Source organism: Myotis brandtii, unplaced genomic scaffold, assembly GCF_000412655.1.
Source record: "Myotis brandtii unplaced genomic scaffold, ASM41265v1 scaffold920, whole genome shotgun sequence".
Taxonomy (NCBI): Eukaryota; Metazoa; Chordata; class Mammalia; order Chiroptera; family Vespertilionidae; genus Myotis; species Myotis brandtii.
This window is the reverse complement of record NW_005371792.1, coordinates 1,496,681-1,517,772: the sequence shown is the minus strand read 5'-3', so window position 1 is coordinate 1,517,772 and position 21,092 is coordinate 1,496,681. Positions and strand designations below refer to the sequence as shown.

General features: G+C 37.9%; 1 protein-coding gene across 1 annotated transcript in view; it reads right to left on the bottom strand.

Moving 5' to 3' along the window:
* The window catches only part of GUCY1A2 (guanylate cyclase 1, soluble, alpha 2), a 296,176-nt gene that overhangs the window by 8,062 nt on the left and 267,022 nt on the right, over positions 1-21,092 (bottom strand). Inside the window, exon 9 of the mRNA XM_014532888.1 lies at positions 18,076-18,230. Within this exon, the coding sequence (XP_014388374.1) occupies positions 18,076-18,230 (155 nt within the window). The remainder of the gene's footprint in view (positions 1-18,075; positions 18,231-21,092) is intronic.

The window sequence follows — 21,092 nt, the reverse complement described above, 5'->3', positions numbered from 1 at the left end:
ATGTGCAACATGTGGGTATCAATCAGTGATATCCATCCATCAATAGACACTTGTTGAGTGCCTGTTGCATGCTAAAATTGTACTCTGAAAGGAGAGGGGTAAGTGTGGATGCCCAGAATGAGTTAATATAAAATTTAAGACAAGAAATACTGATAGAAACAAATTAGCAATACAAGACAGCATATGGTAGCCCACATGATACAATTCAAAGGAGGAAATTCCGTAGGAAAAAAGAAGAAATGATGGCTGTGGATCTTAGTACAAAAGACAAGAAGCAGAGCAATGAAGTTCACTTCCACCGAGTATAAAATAGACCATAAGCTCAATCTTTTCAAGTTTCCTTAAGGACCCATAATCAACAAATAAGAGAGAGCTACATCCCTCTCTCCCGATATATATTTTTAACTTATCTTTATTGTCCCCTTTGTTTGTTTGTGTTTTTCCATCGACGCCCTTCACCCCGTGCCCCCCTCCCAAGCCTTCATCACTCTATTGCCTGTGTCCATGAGTTATGCATATCTATAATAATAAAAGCATAATATGCTAATTAGACTGGATGTCCTTCCTGATGACCTTCCAGACGAAGCTGGGGCTGTGAGGGAGGGTCCCAGGTGCCAGAAGGAAGCCGGTGCCAGCAGCCGGGGGATGGAAGGCCTACTCGTACACGAATTTCATGCATCGGGCCTCTAGTGTACATATAAGTTCCCAGATAATCATTCCCTTCCCAACCCCCACCCCTGCCTCATATTTTAAGCCCTCTAGTTTCTCTCTTCCATGGTTGGTTTGTTTCACCAAGGTCTTGATATTTTGCTATAATTGGAATATTCTGACACTGAAAAATAAACTGGGTTACATCTATGAAAGTACTTGTAAATGACTAAAAGAAGGGGACAGGCACTGCTTTGGATGCCATGAGTTTAAAATAATTCACTGCACTTTGGCTGGGAGGAAGCTCTTCATAATAAATCAATCTTCTCACAATTTAAATACATCTCCTATATACTGCGCCCCAAAATCACAGACAACAAGGTTTCATCAGGTCTTATTCTCTTCCAAGTAAACATTTTGATATCAATAACTAAATACAGTGTTACCTTTCAATAATAAAAAGGATAGCACGCAAGGATGAATGGGCCCAAGCTCCTGTGATATCCAGGGTTTAGCAGCCTTTATAGCTATGAACACTGAAGGGCGATATCCAGATGATTTCCAATAGGACGCTCTGAATGAGTTACTGGTGGGCTGTGCAGGAGGTCAGGGGAGGCGTTTCACACAGCTTGCCTGGTGGTGATATGAGTCACGGTGTGAACAAATGATCAAATGTGTATGCGGGGTTTAGGGATTTAGACACCGGTCACCGTATAGCCTCTGATCCCCTCTAAAATGTTAGAGTAAGTCCAAGTCCCTGGGCTGGCTTTCCAGCTCGGCCTAACAATCCATTTCTTCAGCAACTCGGGACTGATATGGAAGCTTACATTCTTCATAAATCTAAATTAATCCCCAGCCGTAATCCCCAGCTGGTTGACGGACAACCAGGGAGTTTCAGCCACATGTTTAGTGAGTATTTGGAAGCCACACAAATCCTAGTTTACCTGCCTGTCACCCTTCCTCCTGGCAGCAGAGTTTTTCTACAAATTGATTTTCGAGATGAAAATTCGCTGCTGCTTTGGATCAATGAATGTCCCCCAAGCATGGGAGGGGCGCGGGGTGCCATGGAGGTTGGTGGGTCTGCTCCCTCACCGCTGCAGAAAGGGAGCTGCTCTGACTCACTGGGCTCTTGAGCGCCCATTTCCCCTTTTTCTCCAACAACCAATTTTTGTTGTTGTCTTTTGGTGGGATGGGGTGTTGTCTGCTTGTTTATTTTGATCTTCCTCTTTCATGTTAAAGGCACTCAACAAATGACTAATATACTTGAAAGTCTCTAAGTGTGAGGCATTGAAATTTGTTTGGAAGTTTTATGTGTGGCAAGATTTTGCGGCATGGTGGGTTTCCCCTGACCATTGTATGTGCATGCTGGAGGAGGGCTGCATTTCTTTTCTGTCTTCACTACCAGCTTACTATTGTTTCAGAAGAGATGAATGAAAAATTCAGGTGGTCAATGTGCTGTGGTAAATTAGAAGTCTTTGTTGCTAATTATTCATCTGAATGCATTTTTGCTAAGGAATGCATTTGGACGCTATAATGGCATTAGCTACTATGTCTTTGAGTGTTGGAGAATGATGACAGTTGTGAAAAATTTTAAAAGATGAAGATTCCTTGTGTTTTCTAAGTGTTCTGTAATTCCTTCATTTTTTTCTATGCTCCTTCTTCTTCCCACCTGAGTGGAGAGAACTATTCTGCTCTGTGTTTCTGCTCTGTGCTTCACTGCTCCAACACCTGATGCAGTTTGAAGATAAGCCCCATGAAATGATAGTTATGAGTCAGCTAGGCAGCATAAAATCCCATGAAATTCAGTGACTCATTCCCTGGAAATAAAACTCCCATCCAGATAAGAAAAGTAAGAATCGAGCTCACTATGAAGTAAAAGAGAAGGATCTCACCAAATTTTTATGCATTTTAAGGTTACAAAACTTATGCAAATTTTAAGTTGCAGATTTGGTGGCAATTTTATGATTGTCACTTGGTAGGTTTGAAAATTCAAGTTAACACATGTTTTCAAAAAGAGATACTTTCCCTATATGTATCCTGAAAAGTTTAAGGCAAAATGCCTCAGCGGCACTACGGTGACACCCTGGCTCATTTCTGTCTGCAACGCCCTGAGTTAATATTAATGGCAAAGCATGCTTACTGCCGAGTCCACAGTCTGCATGCCTGGGGTTTGCTGGAGTGCACGTTCTGGCGTGCGTTTCCCATTTCAGTGTCAAAACTAATGCCTCTGAAATTCTTGAATTTTGGAATGCTGAATAGCTAAAAATGATTTTGCACCATTGGTTTCTGTGGCTAACTTTCAATTTTGACCTTTATCAGCCTCAAAACTCCACTCAACAGACTAAATACCACACAGATTTGAAATTTAAAACAATCACTCAAAATTTTTACATGTCAACAGCCAGAACTTAAAAAAGAGATGACAGATGAGAGCTTATAAAAGATACCTATAATCAGTTCTTGTAAATTAAATAATGCCTCACATATTTTCACTACTCGAACCAAAATTCTTTCTTATAAACAAGTTCATCATCATGCTGGCCTTTCTGCATAAAAGACAAAGGGCGGAGTAAAAAGGAAGGAAAGAAGCCCATTTATTTTTGGAAATGGACGATCCTTCATTAATTTGAATATAAATAAATAAAATCAGGAGCAGAGTCAATTTTAGGAAATTCCGTGTTCTATAGTTTAGGTGTTCCTGAACCAACAGCAGCGGAATTAGCCTAGGTACACTGTACAGAGAACACACGGAGTTGTAATGACTCCAGTGCAAAGAAGGCATGTCAGCCTGAAGAAATATTTAGGGGCTAGAAAACGAAAGGCAAACTCTTTTCCCTTCAGAAAAAAAAAACTTTTTACTTCTTCTTGCACAATGTTTACAGCACACACTCGTTATAAATTCCCTTGATGGGATGTTTCTCGGGAATACTAATTTTTGTGGCGAACAACTATGGTAAGTTATTAAATTGGGATGAGACAGGTGAAGAGGTTAGAGGGTAAACTCTGTAAATTTGGTCTCTTACATTTTAGGGTCACCCTGCCAGCCTATACAGGTGGCATAATAGCAAATCAGCTCATGTCACTGATAAAGTCAACTAACATTTTGATCTAATTTATTTTAAAGATTATTTACAGCTCTAACATTTAGTGGGGTTTAGAATTTACTTTAGTTTTAGACTTGCAAATCTGAAAACATCTCAAGTAAGATCTCCAGAGAAAACACTGCTCTGTTGGCCAATATCATAAAAACTGATTATAGAGCAATTCTGATTCAGTAGTGGGTGACGAATGCATGAGAATCTTTAATCAGAGATGAAAATGATTCTAGAGCGTAGCATTTAGAGCAGAAATTTCTCCAAGTGCACAGAGCATTACACACAAAAGAACAGTGAGAGGGGCTGACTGATAAAGTATTTAGTCTCTATCAAGGGGATCACTTAGTAAGTCGTATAAATGTCTAACCACTGTGCTGTACACCTGAAACCAATACTGAATGTCAACTGTAATTTACTATTTTTAAAATTAAAATTATATTAAGTTCCAATTGAGACCACTTTCAATGCTCTAGTTGAAAAATGACTTCTCCAAAATTACTCTATTTTATTTGATAGTGAAATGTACTCTGTCCTGACTGGGTGGCTCAGTTGGTTGGATTATCATCCTGTACACCACAAGGTTGCAGGTTCGATTCCTGGTCAGGGCACATGCCTAGGTTGGAGTTTCGATCCCTGGTAGAGGTGCATAAGGGAGGCAACTGATCGATGTTTCTCTCACTTCAATGTTTCTCTCTCTCTCTCTCTTTCTCTCTCTCTCTCTCTCTCTCTCTCTCTCTCTCTCTCTCTCTCCCCCTAAAATAATAAAATAAAAACATATCCTTGGGTGAGGATTTAAAAAAAGCATTCTCATAATGTAATTCATGACCTTTTTTACTGGATGGTGCATTGCTTTGTTTTGAGGGAAATTGAAACATACCTATTTACTTAATGTAACAATACAATAACAAATCCAATATAATATATGATATGTTGTCATATATAATTATATAAATGATGTAATTTATATCAATTATAATGATATAAACTTTTTCTAATTCCTTTAAAAAACAATACACATATATGAGAAAAAGGAAGAAAGAAAAATTGGTTTAGAAGTCTGATTACATGTTAACCCCAAAGCAAGAATTTTGAAAGAAAAAGGCATAAGGGATTTTTTTTTTTAAAAATGAGTAACAATAGAAAAATGGCTTTCCAGTTTTAAGGCTCAGCACTGACCACAAAATAAGTAGAATGTATATATTTTTTTGCCCAATTGGCCCCGTAATTGTTTCCTTTTTTAAAAATATATTTTTATTGATTTCAGAGAGGAAGGAAAAGGGAGAGAGAGAGAGAAACATCAATGATGAGAGAGAATCATTGATTGACCGGCTGCCTCCTGCATGCCCCATAGTGGGGAGGAGCCCACAACCTGCCCTATCTGGGAATCCAACTGTGACCTCCTGGTCGATGCTCAATCACTGAGCCACGCTGGCTGGGCTGTAATTATTTCTTTAATGTTGTTCGTACTTTATTGGTTTTCCTTCTGTTTCCACTGCCACAGTTCTAGTTCATGACCATACCTCAGGCCTGGAATAACACTGTCTCTTCTTAACAGTCCTATTTCCTCCAATTTTCCTTATTCTGCTCCATGTGGAACATCACCTCCGATTATGTTTTCCTTTCATCATGCTGTTTCCAGACTCAAAAACATTCAATGGGTCTCCAATAGCATGTAAGGCCCACTAATATCTAAGCTGAAAATAAATTCTCAATCTCACTCGATGTTAGAACTGCAATAACCTTTTGTGTTGTTAGTCCTCACCCAAGGATATTTTTCCATTGATTTTTAGAGGGAGTGGAAAGAAAGAAAAGAGATGGAGAGAGAGACACATCGATTGGTTGCCTTCTGCACGCACCCTGACCAGGGCCAGGGATTGAGCCTGCAACCTAGGTAAGTGCCTTTGACTGGAATAGAACCCAGGAACCTTCAGTCAGCAGGTTGACACTCTATCCACTGAGCCAAACTGGCTAGAGCTGTAATAATCTTTTAAATAAACTTTTTATTTTGAAATAATTTCATATTTACAGAAGCATTGCAAGGATACTATATACAGCTGAGTTCTCCTAAATTCTTAACTTGGTTTTCCCTCATATAAACCTTCTACATAACCTGGTATACTTGTCAAAACTAAGAAATTAATAAAAGTATATTATTATTATGTAAGTTACAGATTCTATTCAGATTTCATTGCTTTTCCATTGATGTCCTTTTTTCTACTCCAGGATTTAGGGTAAACTTTTTGTAAAGAAATCTAGACCCAATTGTTTTCTACCTCCTGGGAAGCAGAGGATATTACTCATGTGACTTATGTAGGGTCAGAAACTAATTGGTGGCAGAGCGGTAGTGTGAGATACCGTCTCCTGATGTCTTTTATTGGTCATTCACTTATTTAATTAGCCAGGAGCAATTTGTAATGTTTTCTGAATTATGGGTCACTTTGGAAATCTACTGAAAGCATCAGAAGAAATGTCTTTCCATAGAGTACACATGCGAGTAAGCACACAGCATGTGTCAGGAAACTCATGAACACGCTAACCCTAAGACTCCCTTAAATGCTACACAACACCCCAACACTTCAACAATACTAGTTTATCTCTCTTCTACCCTGGATTTGTAAATCAAATACTTTAATTGGTTCCATAGCCAATAAGTGTCTAAAAGTTACTTTTCTACTTGGCCTTTTTAGCTAAAATTGGAACATCTAAAAAATTCAGAAAGTGTCTTTTATCATTTGTTAGTTGCAAAATAAACACTGTCCTCCAGGTCACCTGAAATGGTGCCGTTTTTAAAGGAGAAAGAGAAAAGAAAATGTGGGTTGGTTTTCCCTCTTGCTTTAGATTACCCTCAATTATCTTAGTAAATTTTCACTTTACAGTAATTTAGATAATGAGGGGAATTTTGTTGAACTTGGCATTATTTATAAAAATATTTATGGCCAACAAAAGAGCTATTTATACTTCATAAAAATTCATTTTTTGTGTGTGCAATTAATAGATGTTTCCTATATAAGAACTATTGATAAGAATCAGATCAGTGCCTTTAAATTATGAAAACTAAACTGGGTAATTTACTTTCTAGCATTACTGTCATGGGGAAAAAGAAACAGCCTTCATACATAGTAAGGAATGTGCCCTAATACAGAATCAGAAATACTCTACATTCAACCTCTGGGCTAATCATATGGACCAAATAATCATATGCCAAATAATCAACCAAACCATGAAGAAGAAAAAGTCAACATTGTCAGACTCTGTTTCATTTCCTAGCTCTGAAATAATAAAAAAAGCTATTAAAAAGTGCCAGTATTTATTTATTTTTGCATTAATTCTGACAACTACTTTAAGTCCTATAGAAGTGAACAAATGGGTACGTATGTACAATTTTTACTATAAAAAGAACCACAACATTGTATTCTGATCCTCAAATACTTCACCATTATGACCTTAAAGGTGCTAGTGAATACATAGAATGACTGAGGGGGGATATTCTACAGGTCAAAAACTAGGCCAGATTTATGTTTTCAAATTAGGAAGGCTTATGATTTCCAATATTTAAAATTATATTTTTCTGGGGGAAAATGATATTTGAATCAGCAGGGAGACAAAGAAAGAAAGAAAAAATAAAAATGTCTAAATGAGTGAAATATCTCATTCAATTTTGCTAGATGGAACTTTTATTGGCACAGTTAGAAGGATAATATTAATGTTGCCATCTGTAATTGGAAAAATGAAAATATAACTTGAGGCACAGCTCAAGTTTTCCTTTTCAGAAAATTATGAAGTCATTTGTCTTTACTGATTATTTTTCTTTTGTAAAATATGTTTACTGTTTTGGTGCTTCTACAAACCATAAGAAGATCAATAAAGTCACGTAAAGGACCAACAGGACCGCCTTGTAATCAGCCCAAATACTTTTTATTTTCTTTAAATATCAAGTCACTAGTGCAGATGAGCATTTTGATTTTTTAAAAGACAGAAGGCTAGAGGTGAACTACTAGACAGAAATTTCCTGAAGTTTGTTGGATGTCTTTTCCACATTAAGTAGGAAGAGGAGTATTTACAATATAGTATCTCAGTCATCTATATACTAGTATATAAAAGTCTAATATGCTAAATGTCTGACCGATTGGTCAACCATTTGGTCGACTGCTCGACCAGTCACTATGACATGCACTGACCACCAGGGGGCACACACTCCAACCAGTAGGTTAGCTTGCTACTGGGGTCCAGACTATTGGGACTGGGCGAGATGGCCCTGATTGGCCCGGATCGCCGGCCAGGCCGAGGGACCCCACCAGTTCACGAATTCGTGCACCGGGCCTATAGTGTACCATAATTATATTGACAAAGGGATAGAAGCAGATTTTCCAGCTATTGCTTTTAACTAGTATTAATAACTAACTTTTACGTGCAAAGAATATACCCACATTACTTCACCTTTCTTTAATTATTCCATGCATATCTCAATATACTAGAAAGATGCATTCCTCCATATTGCCTATAGAGTAAAATCCTGCATAGCAAGACAGTTTTCTGTTTAACTTGGAAGCCTCTGTTTTTTGAAGCTTTGTTCATATATACCCACATGTTTGGATTCAGAGTTACAGATACTGATGTGGTTAGAAATATGAAGACACCAGGAAAATATTTTAGGAAGAATACACCTCCTCTTTATTACCCTGAGAATGAAAAGTAAAACCTGGCATTTTTATATATTCAGAGTCGGGAAAGAAGATTAGTGGAAATTTGGTCCTGTAAAAAACTCCCAGGCTTAGAAAATGTCCCTGGGTTCAAGCCCATAACCTCTATTGATACTTTTAGTTTACAGGATTAATACACTAAAAATACGATCATGTTTTATTAGTCCAATAATTGTATCGTGGCTGGTTTGCCAACTATAACCTTTCTGGCAATTGTACATGGGGTCGGTAGATGACGTGGTTGGACCAAATGTCTCCAAGGATGTTTTGAAAGGACCAAATGCCCTGCAAGCAGATGAACAGAACAGAATCTCCCTTGCTCTGATCCCGCTTGCTCCTTACTGCTCTCTCTTTTTTAAAAACAATATATATTTTATTAGTTTCAGAGAGGAAGAGGAAGAGAGAGATAGAAACATTAATGATGAGAGAGAATCATTGATTGGCTGCCTCTTGCACATTCCCTACTAAGGATTGAGCCCACAACCTGGACATGTGCCCTTGACCGGAATCGAACCTGGGACCCTTCAGTTCACAGGTTGACGCTCTTCACCATTCTCTCACAGAGGAAACCCTCACAACCCGGCAAGTTATATTCGGAATTATTGTTCTTTTCCATTAGTTATGGACTCCAAAGTCAGTTTGGCAATGGACAAGAACTCAGGCTCTAGTAGAGTAAGGCAGCTATGAATTTAAATTCTGACTCACACCCTTATTTAGCTGTGTGTTATTGCTGGCTTATTTAACCTTCCTAAGTCTCAGTTTCTTCTCTGAAAAATAAAAATAACAACAACCTTAAACGCACAGATTGGCTGTGAAGATTACTGTATTTTTCCATGTATAAGATGCCCCCCACTTTTCCAACCCAAAATTAAAAAATCAATATTTTAAACATTTTGCTGGTTTTCCTCGTAAGGACTTCTTCTTTTTTGGCATCTTAAGGAGTTTTTCTTCTGTTTTCTCCACTTTCTGATCATACACTCAGTGGGAGGAAGTCCAAATTGTCTCTCTGCAGCTCTATTTCCATGCTCTTTTGCATAGGTGATTACATTCAGTTTGAAGTTTGCAGAGTAAGACAATCACTTACTGGTGTTTATCTTTTTATTTTTTGACATCTTTATGGGCTCAGAACACTCTGGTCCCTGTTGCATTTATGCACTCCCACCTCCACCTCCAATTACAACATCAGCTGACGTCAGTAACAATAAAGCTTGTGATTGGAGGAAGCCTGTTGGACAAGGTATGGGCAGCTATGCACCCGCGCAGCTGACTCCTGTGTATAAGATGCCCCTTGATTTTCAGTCTAAGGATTTTAGAAAAAAATAGCATCTTATACACGAAAAAATATGGTAAATGTAATGAGGAGAAATTGCTTAGAGAAAATAAGTAATTCAATAAATGTCTGCTATTGCTATCATGACATTTTAGAGGTAAAAGATATGTTAGAGATCATCTTGGTCTTCCTCATTGTAGATATGAGGAGACCAAGCTCAGAAACATTAACTGGTTTGCCAAAAATTTCACAGCAAGTTAATATCTGAATCAAGTTGAGATTCAGTTCTCCCGATTCCTAGGCTAGGAATTTATATACCAAACTCAAGCACAAACAATGTTGTTTGGGAATTTTAAGCTTGGTTCTTGTTGTCTAAAGATAGCTGTAAGCTAATTATTACAACTTATTGGATGCCCAGCTTTTTAAGAGATTATATGGGGTAGCTACATCTGAGGGCAGGTTGCAAAGTGAGGAGACTGCAGTCAGCTTTGTAAAAATTCCATGTTTTTCAGGACTGCTCCTAAATCTCTTCCTCAAGCCAAGGACTCTACTGCTTAAATATATATATTATTGATTTCAGAGAGGAAGGAAGAGGGAGAGATAGAAACATCAATGGGACGGAGACCAAGATGGCGGCATAGGTAAACACCGCAGACTGCTGCCGCAAACAACCACTTCAAAAATACAACTAAAAGACGGAACGGACATCACCCAGAACCGCAGGAAGGCTGGCTGAGGAGAGACTCTTCAACTAGAAGGAAAAACATCAGCACACCGAGGCTCAGAGGAGGCGCAGTGTGGAAAATACTCAGGTGCGGAGGTGCGCGCGCAAAGCGGGCTGGTGGCTGAGAGCGCGGTTGTCGTTTTCGGTCAGGGGGGAGTCTCAGACTCTGAGCTCCAGATACGGGCGAATCGCTGGGGACTCGGACCCAAACGGGAGAAGCGGGAGTGTCTGGCATCAGTTGGAAGGCAGCTTTCCCTCCGAGGTTTGCAGCGGTTCCGGGGGTTCTGAGAAGCAGAGCCTCTGGGAACAGGACTGAGGGCACCATAACGGCTCCCTCCGCCCGCCCTGTTGAGCCCGCCCCGCCCAAGCCCTGCGCAGAGCCATTTGCCGGATCGCCTCAGGCAAAGGCTAGATTAGCACCTCCCCAGAGGACAGAAGTTTTCCGAGGCAGACACAGCTGATTCACACAGCCAGTCGGCCTGGTGGTCAAATCCCTCTAGTATTAACTACAACAATCAAGGCTCAACTAGAACAAGACTGCGCACAAAGACCACTAGGGGGTGCACCAAGAAAGCATAAAAAATGCGGAGACAAAAAAACATGACAGAAATGGAGGATATAGAGCTAAAAATCGCAATTTTGAGGGCTTGCAAAAATGTGCTAGAAGCTGCCAATAAACTTGAGGAGAGACTCACGAAAACTAATGAGACCCTCGATGCTATGATAAAGAACCAACTAGAAATTAAGCATACACGGACTGAAATAAAGAATATTATACAGACACCCAATAGCAGACCAGAGGAGCGCAAGAATCAAGTCAAAGATTTGAAATGCGAAGAAGCAAAAAACACCCAACCGGAAAAGCAAAATGAAAAAAGAATCCGAAAATATGAAGATAGTGTAAGGAGCCTCTGGGACAGCTTCAAGCGTACCAACATCAGAATAATAGGGGTGCCAGAAGATGAGAGACAGCAAGATATTGAAAACCTATTTGAAGAAATAATGGCAGAAAACTTCCCCCACCTGGTGAAAGAAATGGACTTACAGGTCCAAGAAGCGCAGAGAACCCCAAACAAAAGGAATCCAAAGAGGACCACACCAAGACACATCATAATTAAAATGCCAAGAGCAAAAGACAAAGAGAGAATCTTAAAAGCAGCAAGAGAAAGAGACTCAATTACCTACAAGGGAATACCCATACGACTGTCAGCTGATTTCTCAACAGAAACTTTGCAGGCCAGAAGGGAATGGCAAGAAATATTCAAAGTGATGAATACCAAGAACCTACAACCAAGAATACTTTATCCAGCAAAGCTATCATTCAGAATTGAAGGTCAGATAAAGAGCTTCACAGATAAGGAAAAGCTAAAGGAGTTCATCACCACTAAACCAGTATTATACGAAATGCTGAAAGGTATCCTTTAAGAAGAGGAAGAAGAAAAAGGTAAAGATACAAATTGTGAACAACAAACATGCATCTATCAACAAGTGAATCTAAGAATCAAGTGAATAAATAATCTGATGTACAGAATGAACTGGTGATTATAATGAATCAGGGACATAGAAAGGGAATGGACTGACTATTCTTGGCGGGGCAGTGGGTGGGAGTGAGGGCGGAGGGTGGGGCGGGAACTGGGAGGAGGGGAGTTATGGGGGGGGAAAAAAAGAGGAACAAATGTAACCTGAACAATAAAGATTTAATTAAAAAAAAAAAAAGAAACATCAATGATGAGAGAGAATCATAGATTGGCTGCCTTCTGCATGCCCCACACTGGGGATCAAGCACACAACCCAGGCATGTGCCCTGACCGGGAATCTAACTGTGACCTCCTGGTTCATAGCTCGACGCTAAACCACTGAGCTACACTGGCAAGCTCTACTGATTCTTAAATATAGAAATGTAATTTAGTCATTGTTATGAACTTAATGTTTGTATCCTCTCAAAACTCATCGGTTGAAACCCTACCCCCCAATGTGATGGCATTAGAAGGTGGGGCTTTTGGGTGCAAGTTACAATGAGAACAATGAGAGGAAGCCATGAAGGTGGGGCTCTCATGAATAGAATTAGTGCTCTTTTGTTTTGTTTTGTTTTCTTCAAATTTTTTTATTGATTAAGGTATTACATATGTGTCCTTATCTCCCCATTGCCCCCCAACTACCCACTCATGCCCTCACCCCCCTGGTGTTTGTGTCCATTGGTTAGGCTCATATCCAAGCATACAAGTCCTTTGGTTGATCTCTCCCCAATACCGCCACCCTCCCCTACCTTCCCTCTGAGGTTTGACAGTCTGAAAGATGCTTCTCTGTCTCTGGATCTGTTTTTATTCATCAGTTTATGTTATTCACTGTTTTCCATAAATGAGTGAGATCATGTGATATTTATCTTTCTCTGACTGGCTTATTTCGCTTAGCATAATGCTCTCCAGTTCCACCCATGCTGTTGCGAATTAGTGCTCATTTATAAGAGTCATTAGAGAGCTTGCTTTCTCTCCCTCTCTCCTCTGAGGATACAAAGAGGGCTCCCTGCAGGACCTGACCCTGCTGGCACCATGACCTCCACTTTCCAGCCTCCACAACTGTAAGAAAAGATTTCTGTGGTCCATTAGCACACAGTCTACAGTACTTTGTAATAGCAGCATGAATGACCAGGACAGTCCTAAAGCCGGTTTCCCTTTTCAGGAATCTATTCCTTTAGTTCCTGAAAAAATCCTCTAGAAGCCAGGGCATTCATCGTGCAAAAGTTCTTTTCTTTCTCAGATTTTTTTTTCTTTTTACATAATTGATACATTAAAAAGTATGTTAAACTCACAAGCTTGCTTTTCTCATTTTATAGTTGATCTATTTCTGGACTCTTCAGAATGCCTATTTTTCATTCACTGTGAAAAACCCATCTTCTGTTGAAACCCAGTTGCTTCTGACCACTGCAATATAAACAGCTCGCCCGATCAGAGGACATACCGTGGGGCAGGATAGGGGAGTGGCTAAGTGCAAAGCATAAGTAGGGCTGTACCACAGCCCCAGGCAGATCTTCCCCCTCAGATTTTCCCTTGTTGTGAGCAGAATAACATCCCACCCCCTAAAACAGTGGTTCTCAACCTTGGCTAAAACAACTCTATTTCAGAATCCCTGGAACCTGTTAGCAAAGATGAATTAGGTTGCTAATCAGCTGGATTAGGTTGCTAATTACCCTGGATTATCCAATGGACCCAATATAATCACAGGGAATTTAAAAGCAGATAAGAAGGAAAAAGAGTCAGAAAAAGAGATGTGAACAGTGTCAGAGAAATGCTTTACTATTGGCTTTATTATTTTTCTTTCTTTTTAAATTTAATTTATTGGGGTGACACTGGTTAATACAATTATATAGGTTTCAGTTGTACAGAAAGGAAACTGTGAAAAGGGAATGCAGGTGGCCTCTAAAAGCTGGAAGAGGTAAACAAACAGGTTAAAGCAGTGGTTCTCAACCTTGGCTGCACATTAGAATCACCTGGGAATCTTTTGAAAATCCTGATTTTTGGGCCTCATCCTCCGGAAAAGAACAGGATGATGCAATAAATGGATGTCTACTGTGTTCCAAGTATTAGGAGATTTATAAACATCATATTTAATACTAAGTTAAGTTGTTATATTTCATAGGCACTAAGTCTTAAAGCCTGGATTCCATCCGAGGCACTCTGCTTCTGGAGCTTGTGTACTTATCCACTACCTCATCCTTCTCCACTGTACATCCTCTGATGTGGTGAGCTGTCTATACTGCAGTGGTCAGAAGGCAACTTGGTTTTAACAGAAGGGGCCTTCCACAGTGAACGAAAGATAGGCATTCTGAAGAGTTCAGAAATAGATCAACTATAAAATGAGAAAAACAAAAATCTTTAAGTGTAAGGAAAATTTCATATCAAAGTAATTAAAGAGTCTTTCTACATTTTTAGCTTGTAATAACAAGGACATACAAGTAATGATTTGCTCAGGCAAATCATTCGATTATTCATGCCATTTCCAAGTTTGCTGAAACTGTCCTTAACATAAGCAATTATTTCAGTTTCACAGATCAGTAGCTTGATGCTAAAAGACAATTATTTGTAATGTGTGCATTATTTTTAAATTCGGATGAGTGGAGACAAAGATGAGTAAACATCACATTTATTGAACAGAAATGAAAACATCAAACATGGAAAATTCAAAAGTCATTAAATATTTCTTTTTGTCCAGCAATAAAGTGCTCTAGGTGAAGAGGAAATGGTCCTTGTTCATTATTGGAAAAATGAAGGCCATTCATATAAAAGTTATGGCCCTGATTTTAAAATCTTCATTCCTTATATCCAAATTAATTTTGAAATAAACAACAGCTCATCATTTCAATTCTAATGACCTATAGGAAACTCAATTATTTATATCATCTGAAAGTAAAGTAGCAAACTTATATAATAACAGGTAAGTAATGTTCATGGGAACATACTTTTTAATAATTAAAAATTATTTTTAAAAACCTTGTGTTCATTAATAGAGGAATACGTGAGTAAAATTAAAATATGGCATAGTCATACACTGGAATAATATAGTAATTAAAATGTTGAGCTACAGGTACATGTCTCCATATGGATAAATCTTAAAATATGAAATTTAAAAAAGTTAGAGAAAGGTTCATACAGTGACATATCACCTACACAAATTAAAACAGGTAATATATATATGTGTGTGTGTGTATGTGTGTGTGTGTGTGTGTATGAGAAAGTTCATGTATAAAACACTAGACTTTGAAATACACCAAATTTACTAGGTTATTTGTCACAATGAAAGGGAGGAAAATCCAAAGGAAATGTTTTATTTATTCTTATTAAATAATAACTGGAACAAATATAATAAAGTATTAATATTTACTACTTAAATATTTTGGGCAAAATGTATTTGAAATAAATCATTCAGAAAATTATTTCAATTTATCATAATAACCAAATAATTCACTCTCTCAAAATTTATGATAATCATATAGTCTTACTAAAAATAAATTCAGTATAAACCTCTCTGAAGATTCCAAGATGACAAGACTATATTGGATATTCTACAAATTTGATTCAGGAAATAAAACCAAGTTTTAAGCTCGTGAGAGCTTGAAATTTCCAGTTTTATTTCACATATTCGTATGTGCTCTAAGAAAGTGCAATTTTTTCTCCTGATAGAGAATGTCCCTCAGGAGTCAATCGTGGCACTTCCCTGTGAGCATCCTCGTGTAGGTTCATAAACCACCTGTGCCATGTGGAATCTAACAATTTTACAGCTGGACTGTATAGACTTGGGTAGACGGAACAAACAGAAAATACTTAAGCACAAAACGATCCAGAATATGAAAACCCAATTACTAAAATCACATAGCCATATGTAATTTGCTAGAAACTTAACCAGGGGCCAGCGTGTTTTTAATGGCATCCCAGATAAAAGCGGATGTTCAGTCATTGAACCCAACCACTCTTCGGAAACACGGCAAGACAAGTTGAAAGCAAATGCTGGGGCTCTTAGATCTCAGTAATCAAGGAAATGGGGATATGGTGACTCCTCTCAATCACTAGATTACTACTCCTCCCCTCCTCCTAATCTGTTCTTTCTGTAACTTTAGTGATTTTTTTAAAGTACAAATATGGCCAAGTCACTCCTTTGCTTAAAACACTTCATTATGCTAAGTGAAATAAGCCAGCCAGAGAAAGACAAGCACCATATGATTTCACTCATATGTGGATTCTAATGGACAAACTAACTACGAATCAAAATAGAGACAGACTCATAGATAGAGAGCAGGCAGACAGCTCTGGTGTGTCTGTGGGGGAGGAGGAGGAGTGGAGGGGGAAGGGCATTGGGAGGGTGTGGAGGGATTGAGCAAAAAAGAAAAAAAGGGAAGTCATGGACATGGTCAACAGTGTGGTGAATGCAGGGTGGAAGTGGAGGAGGGCATAGTGTGGATAAATAGTGATGAAAAAATAAAAGAAGTAAATAAGTAAGTAAATAAAAAGTCACTTTGGAGCAAAAAAAAAAACTAAAAAAAACCCCACAAAAACTCTCCAATGTCCTTTGCTGCTCTTAGGGTTAGGTTGAAACCCCTTAAGTTGACTTACCAGCTTTATCTCTTCCTCCTCATTTTAGTCCACCCCTTCTCGTACATTAATGTTCTAATCAGGGTTTCTTGACCTCCTCCCCATTCTATTTAATTAATTGTTTACTTGGGCACATCCAACATTTAGTCCGTGGTCTCCTTCTCAAGGACAGAGAACAAACTTATGAGATTCATTATTATAACATTAGTGCTTATTGTAGTGCTTGGAATACAGTAGGTACTCAACAAGCATTTGTTGAAAAAAGAAAAGGAGGGAGGAACACAGGGAAGAGCAAGGAAAAGGTTTGAGGACAGACTAAATGTAAAAATTGGTTTATAAAGCATTAGGAAGAATTACATGATTTGGTGCCAGTCAGAGAAACTTTCTCTACATGGCATCTCAATGTGTCTATCTTTGTTTCCATTGTTGTTGTTTTTAAATTATAATCAAATTTTGTTACCTATATATTCAGATTTTCTGCTTGAGGGTTTTTTGTTTGTTTGTTTTTTGTAGCCATGTTAAAAACAAATATCAATGATCACCCTGGCCTGTGTGGTTCAGTTGGTTGGGCTTCGTCCCAAAATTGCAGGTTTGATTACCGGTCAGGGCACATGCCCGGGTTATGGGCTTGATCCTAGTAGGTGGGGTGGCAGGAGGCAACCTCTCCCTTCCTCTCTCTCAAAAAAATCAATTAAAAAAATCTTTTTTAAAAAAGGCAATGATCACTATTTCTACTTTACAGTTTTACAATAATTTCTAAGTTACCCAAATCATGGGACTATTTGAACAGCTTGCACACAATGCCTAGCAGAAAGCGAAAGTCTACAGGGATGAGATAGTCATACTGTTTTGTTATTCTAGAGAAGTCCATCTTATTAATGCATTCATTCATTAGTTCAGTAAATATTTATAGAGTGCTTCTGATGTGCTAAACATTGGTAAATTCTGGGTGTATAATAATGAGCCAAACAGATGTGGCCACTGAACTTAATATCTACTGGGTGAGATGACATCTACCAGGCACAAAATAAGGATGAATTCAGCTGTCAAAAAGAGTAGAATTGTGAAATAAGACCTTTATGAGAAATGGAGTTTAAAGTTTTACTCTGTACCCAGTATATATTTCACTGGAGAGAGTCCTTATTTATATTCATATTCAAAAGAAAAACAGACAAACCACCTTCTCTATCATATTCCTTTAATTTTCATAACATTGAGGAACATTTTGAAAATATTAGAGTTTCTAGTGTAACCTTAACCTTTACCCTTAACCCTTAACCTTTGCTCTCATATATTTTAAGCAGGTATACCTCAGAAGAACAGAGACTGTGGGAAATGACAAATGTATTTACCTCTCAGTTAAGTGAGGCTTCCCATGAACTCTCTCAGGTGGGTAGAAAAGTTTGTGTCACAGTTGCTATCTTTCAGACTGGGCAGATAGACTGATATTATCTTAGGTAATGACAGAACCAAGAAAAAGAACAGGGTTTTACAAATGATAGGATGCTAGCCCAAGGCAGTGTCAAAGACCAGGGGACGGAACCAGAAGACTTACTGGTAAGTGGTGGGGCTGACATTGATGCGCCGAGGGTGACTCCCCGATTCGAATTTGCTTGCCAGAGTGACGTTATTTCCAAACAGGCAATATCGTGGCATTCTTACCCCAACAACTCCAGCCAGCACGGAGCCTGAATGAATGCCTATCCTCATCTAAAAAAAAGAAAAAGGATATATTATGTTTTCATTTGGTATGCAATTATTTTAATGAGAAGTACTGCTAATGATGCACACAAACAATGAACTCCTCAAAGGCCTTGGTTGTTATTGTGAGCCCAATATCTGGATAAACATGGATGCTGTGAAATAAATGAATAAGTGGACTTATTAAAACTACTAATTTGCTATATAAATAGCAAATTTTAATTTGCTATATAAATCTAGTTATGTTACAAGTTAAATCAGGTTTCATTTGTACATTAAATGCTCTAAACATGAAAAATGTATTATTCTCCTTCTAGTTATTTACTCTCACATAAAACCACATTTCCCCTCCATAGCCTTAAACAGAATTATAAATTAAATATTTATATTTCTGTTTATTATATTTCAATGTTGGATTTTTTCCCGTGAGAGAAGAATCCATGAGTATTTCCTTATTGCTGAATATTCAACACTTAGTTCTGTACCAAGAGCAAAGTAGACACTCAATAGTAGGTGATGAAAGTTGACTAAATTGCCTAAATTCCCCAACATGGTATTAAAATGGAGTTATACAGCATTCAACCCTGGTGTCTGTCCATAAGAGTCGATTGAAACCCTGACGAGTAAAATAGTGTTGTATATTTTATTCTCTGAGAATACGATAAATATTAGTCTGGTCCACACCTTGAAGGAGCCCTCAATAGGCACTTAATATACACTTAAATAAGGTTTCAGTAATGAAGTTTATACCCATGATCCACCCCCAATAACCAAAGCTAATGGCGACCAAGTGGAAAATGCTCCCCTTATTGCTAGGGGAGTGTGAGTAACTCTGGGAAATGAGGAGGAGATCAGATCCCTAGATGTCCACTAGGTGAGCAGTGTCAGCTTTTCAATACCATGTGTGCTATTGCTGCTATAGTTGGGAGAATAAAATGCTACTCTTAGACTAACCCTGCTCATCAGACCGGAGACTTCTGCATGTATCAATCCACAATAAGACAGGTTAACACCAATGTGATCTAGCTGAGGTCCTAATAACCTCGTCATCTACTCTTTAAAAAATGATTCTAAAATTTATTTAGAAATTCAATATATTAGGAGGAACCAAGATATACTTAAGAAGAAAAGTTGAAATATTTGCCCTATGAGACATCAAGTCTTTGTATAAACATTTAATTAGTACACAGATATTATAATATTGATGCACAGAGACATAGACTAATAAAACAAATAGCACCCCCCCCCCAAACTTCAATGCATATATAGGTGATTGATATATGATATAGTTGGCATTTCAAATTAGTTAGAAAAAATATGGCATTTCCATTAGGATATTCTGTATCAACTGTGTCTTCGTGTAGAAAAATAACTTGAGTACAATAAAGATCTTAATGTAAAAGGTACCATATAACAGCTTTAAAAACAACTATTTCAATTATAAATAACTGTTGTATATTTTATTCTCTGAGAATCTGATAAATATTAGTCTGGTCTATGCCTTGAAGGAGTTCTCAAGGTGCAGTTAATATACACTTAAATAAGGTTTCAATAATGACGTTGTATACCCTTGATCTATACCAAAATAACCAAATCTGCAGTATCAGTTAAAACTTAAAATATAGACACCAAAAACTATAGACTTTTATTAGTCTCTTAGTAACTTCATTACTGAAAACTTATTTAAGGTGAGTGGTCCAGATTGTCAGGCATCTAGCTCTGTTCCCCTTAGTCAGTCAGGTAGCAAGTTCTTATCACTGTGTTCCTGTTCATATCTTGTCATATATAGGGTGTCCCCGCCAAAGGTATACACAATTCCACATCTGATAACTCACTTAATTTTCACACCTTTTCAGGTTTAAGTGGTTTGAAATAATGGGTGAAGCCAGACTAAAATTTATCCTATAGTACCACTAGATTTTGTTTTTATGGGGACACATAAAAGATAAAGTTTATGGCACAAAACTGGCAATAGTTGACAAATTAGGGGCACAATAATACCAAAGGAAATGATTCTTGATGTTTGTGATTCTATAGCTTTGTATTATCAAAGGTGCCTGGACCAGAATGGTCATCCTTTTGAAACAGGCATTGATAAAAACAATTATTCATTTCTGTAGATCTTTCAAATTTTGAAAATGAACAATGTTAATAAATACTGAATTTATAATCATCCATGTGTATGCATTTTTGGGGACACCCCTGTTTATATTTTTTAGAAAACTTGAAGCTGGGTCAGGAGCATCCTCATGTTCCAACTCATGATGTGGTTAGATAACAGAAGTCCAGGGTGTGAGTATTGAAGTTACCCTTTAAAGCAGTGATTCTCAACCTGTGGGTTGCGACCCCTTTGGTGGTTGAACGACCCTTTCACAGGGGTCACCTAAAACCATCCTGCATATCAGATATTTACATTATGATTCATAACAGTAGCAACATTACAGTTATGAAGTAGCAACGAAAATAATTTTATGGTTGGGTCACAACATGAGGAACTGTATTTAAAGGGCCAGAAGGTTGAAAACCACTGCTTAAAGTAATCTTCATTCTTTTGTTTAGATCCATATTTACATCTAGTATAATTTTTCTTCTGCCTAAAAGACTTCCTCAAACTTTTTTTTTAGCTGTAAGTCTACTAGCAATGAATTCTTTCAGTGTTTATATGTTTAAAAAAATTTATTTTGCTTTCATATCTGAAAGATATTTTTACTGGGTATAGAATTCTAGGTTAATATTTTTTTAATATATATATATATTTGCATAAAAGCATTTTTATATATATTTTTATTGATTAAGATATTACATATGTGTCCTTATACCCACATTACCCCTTACCCCCCCCCCCCCCCCCCCTCCCCCCTCCCTCTCGCT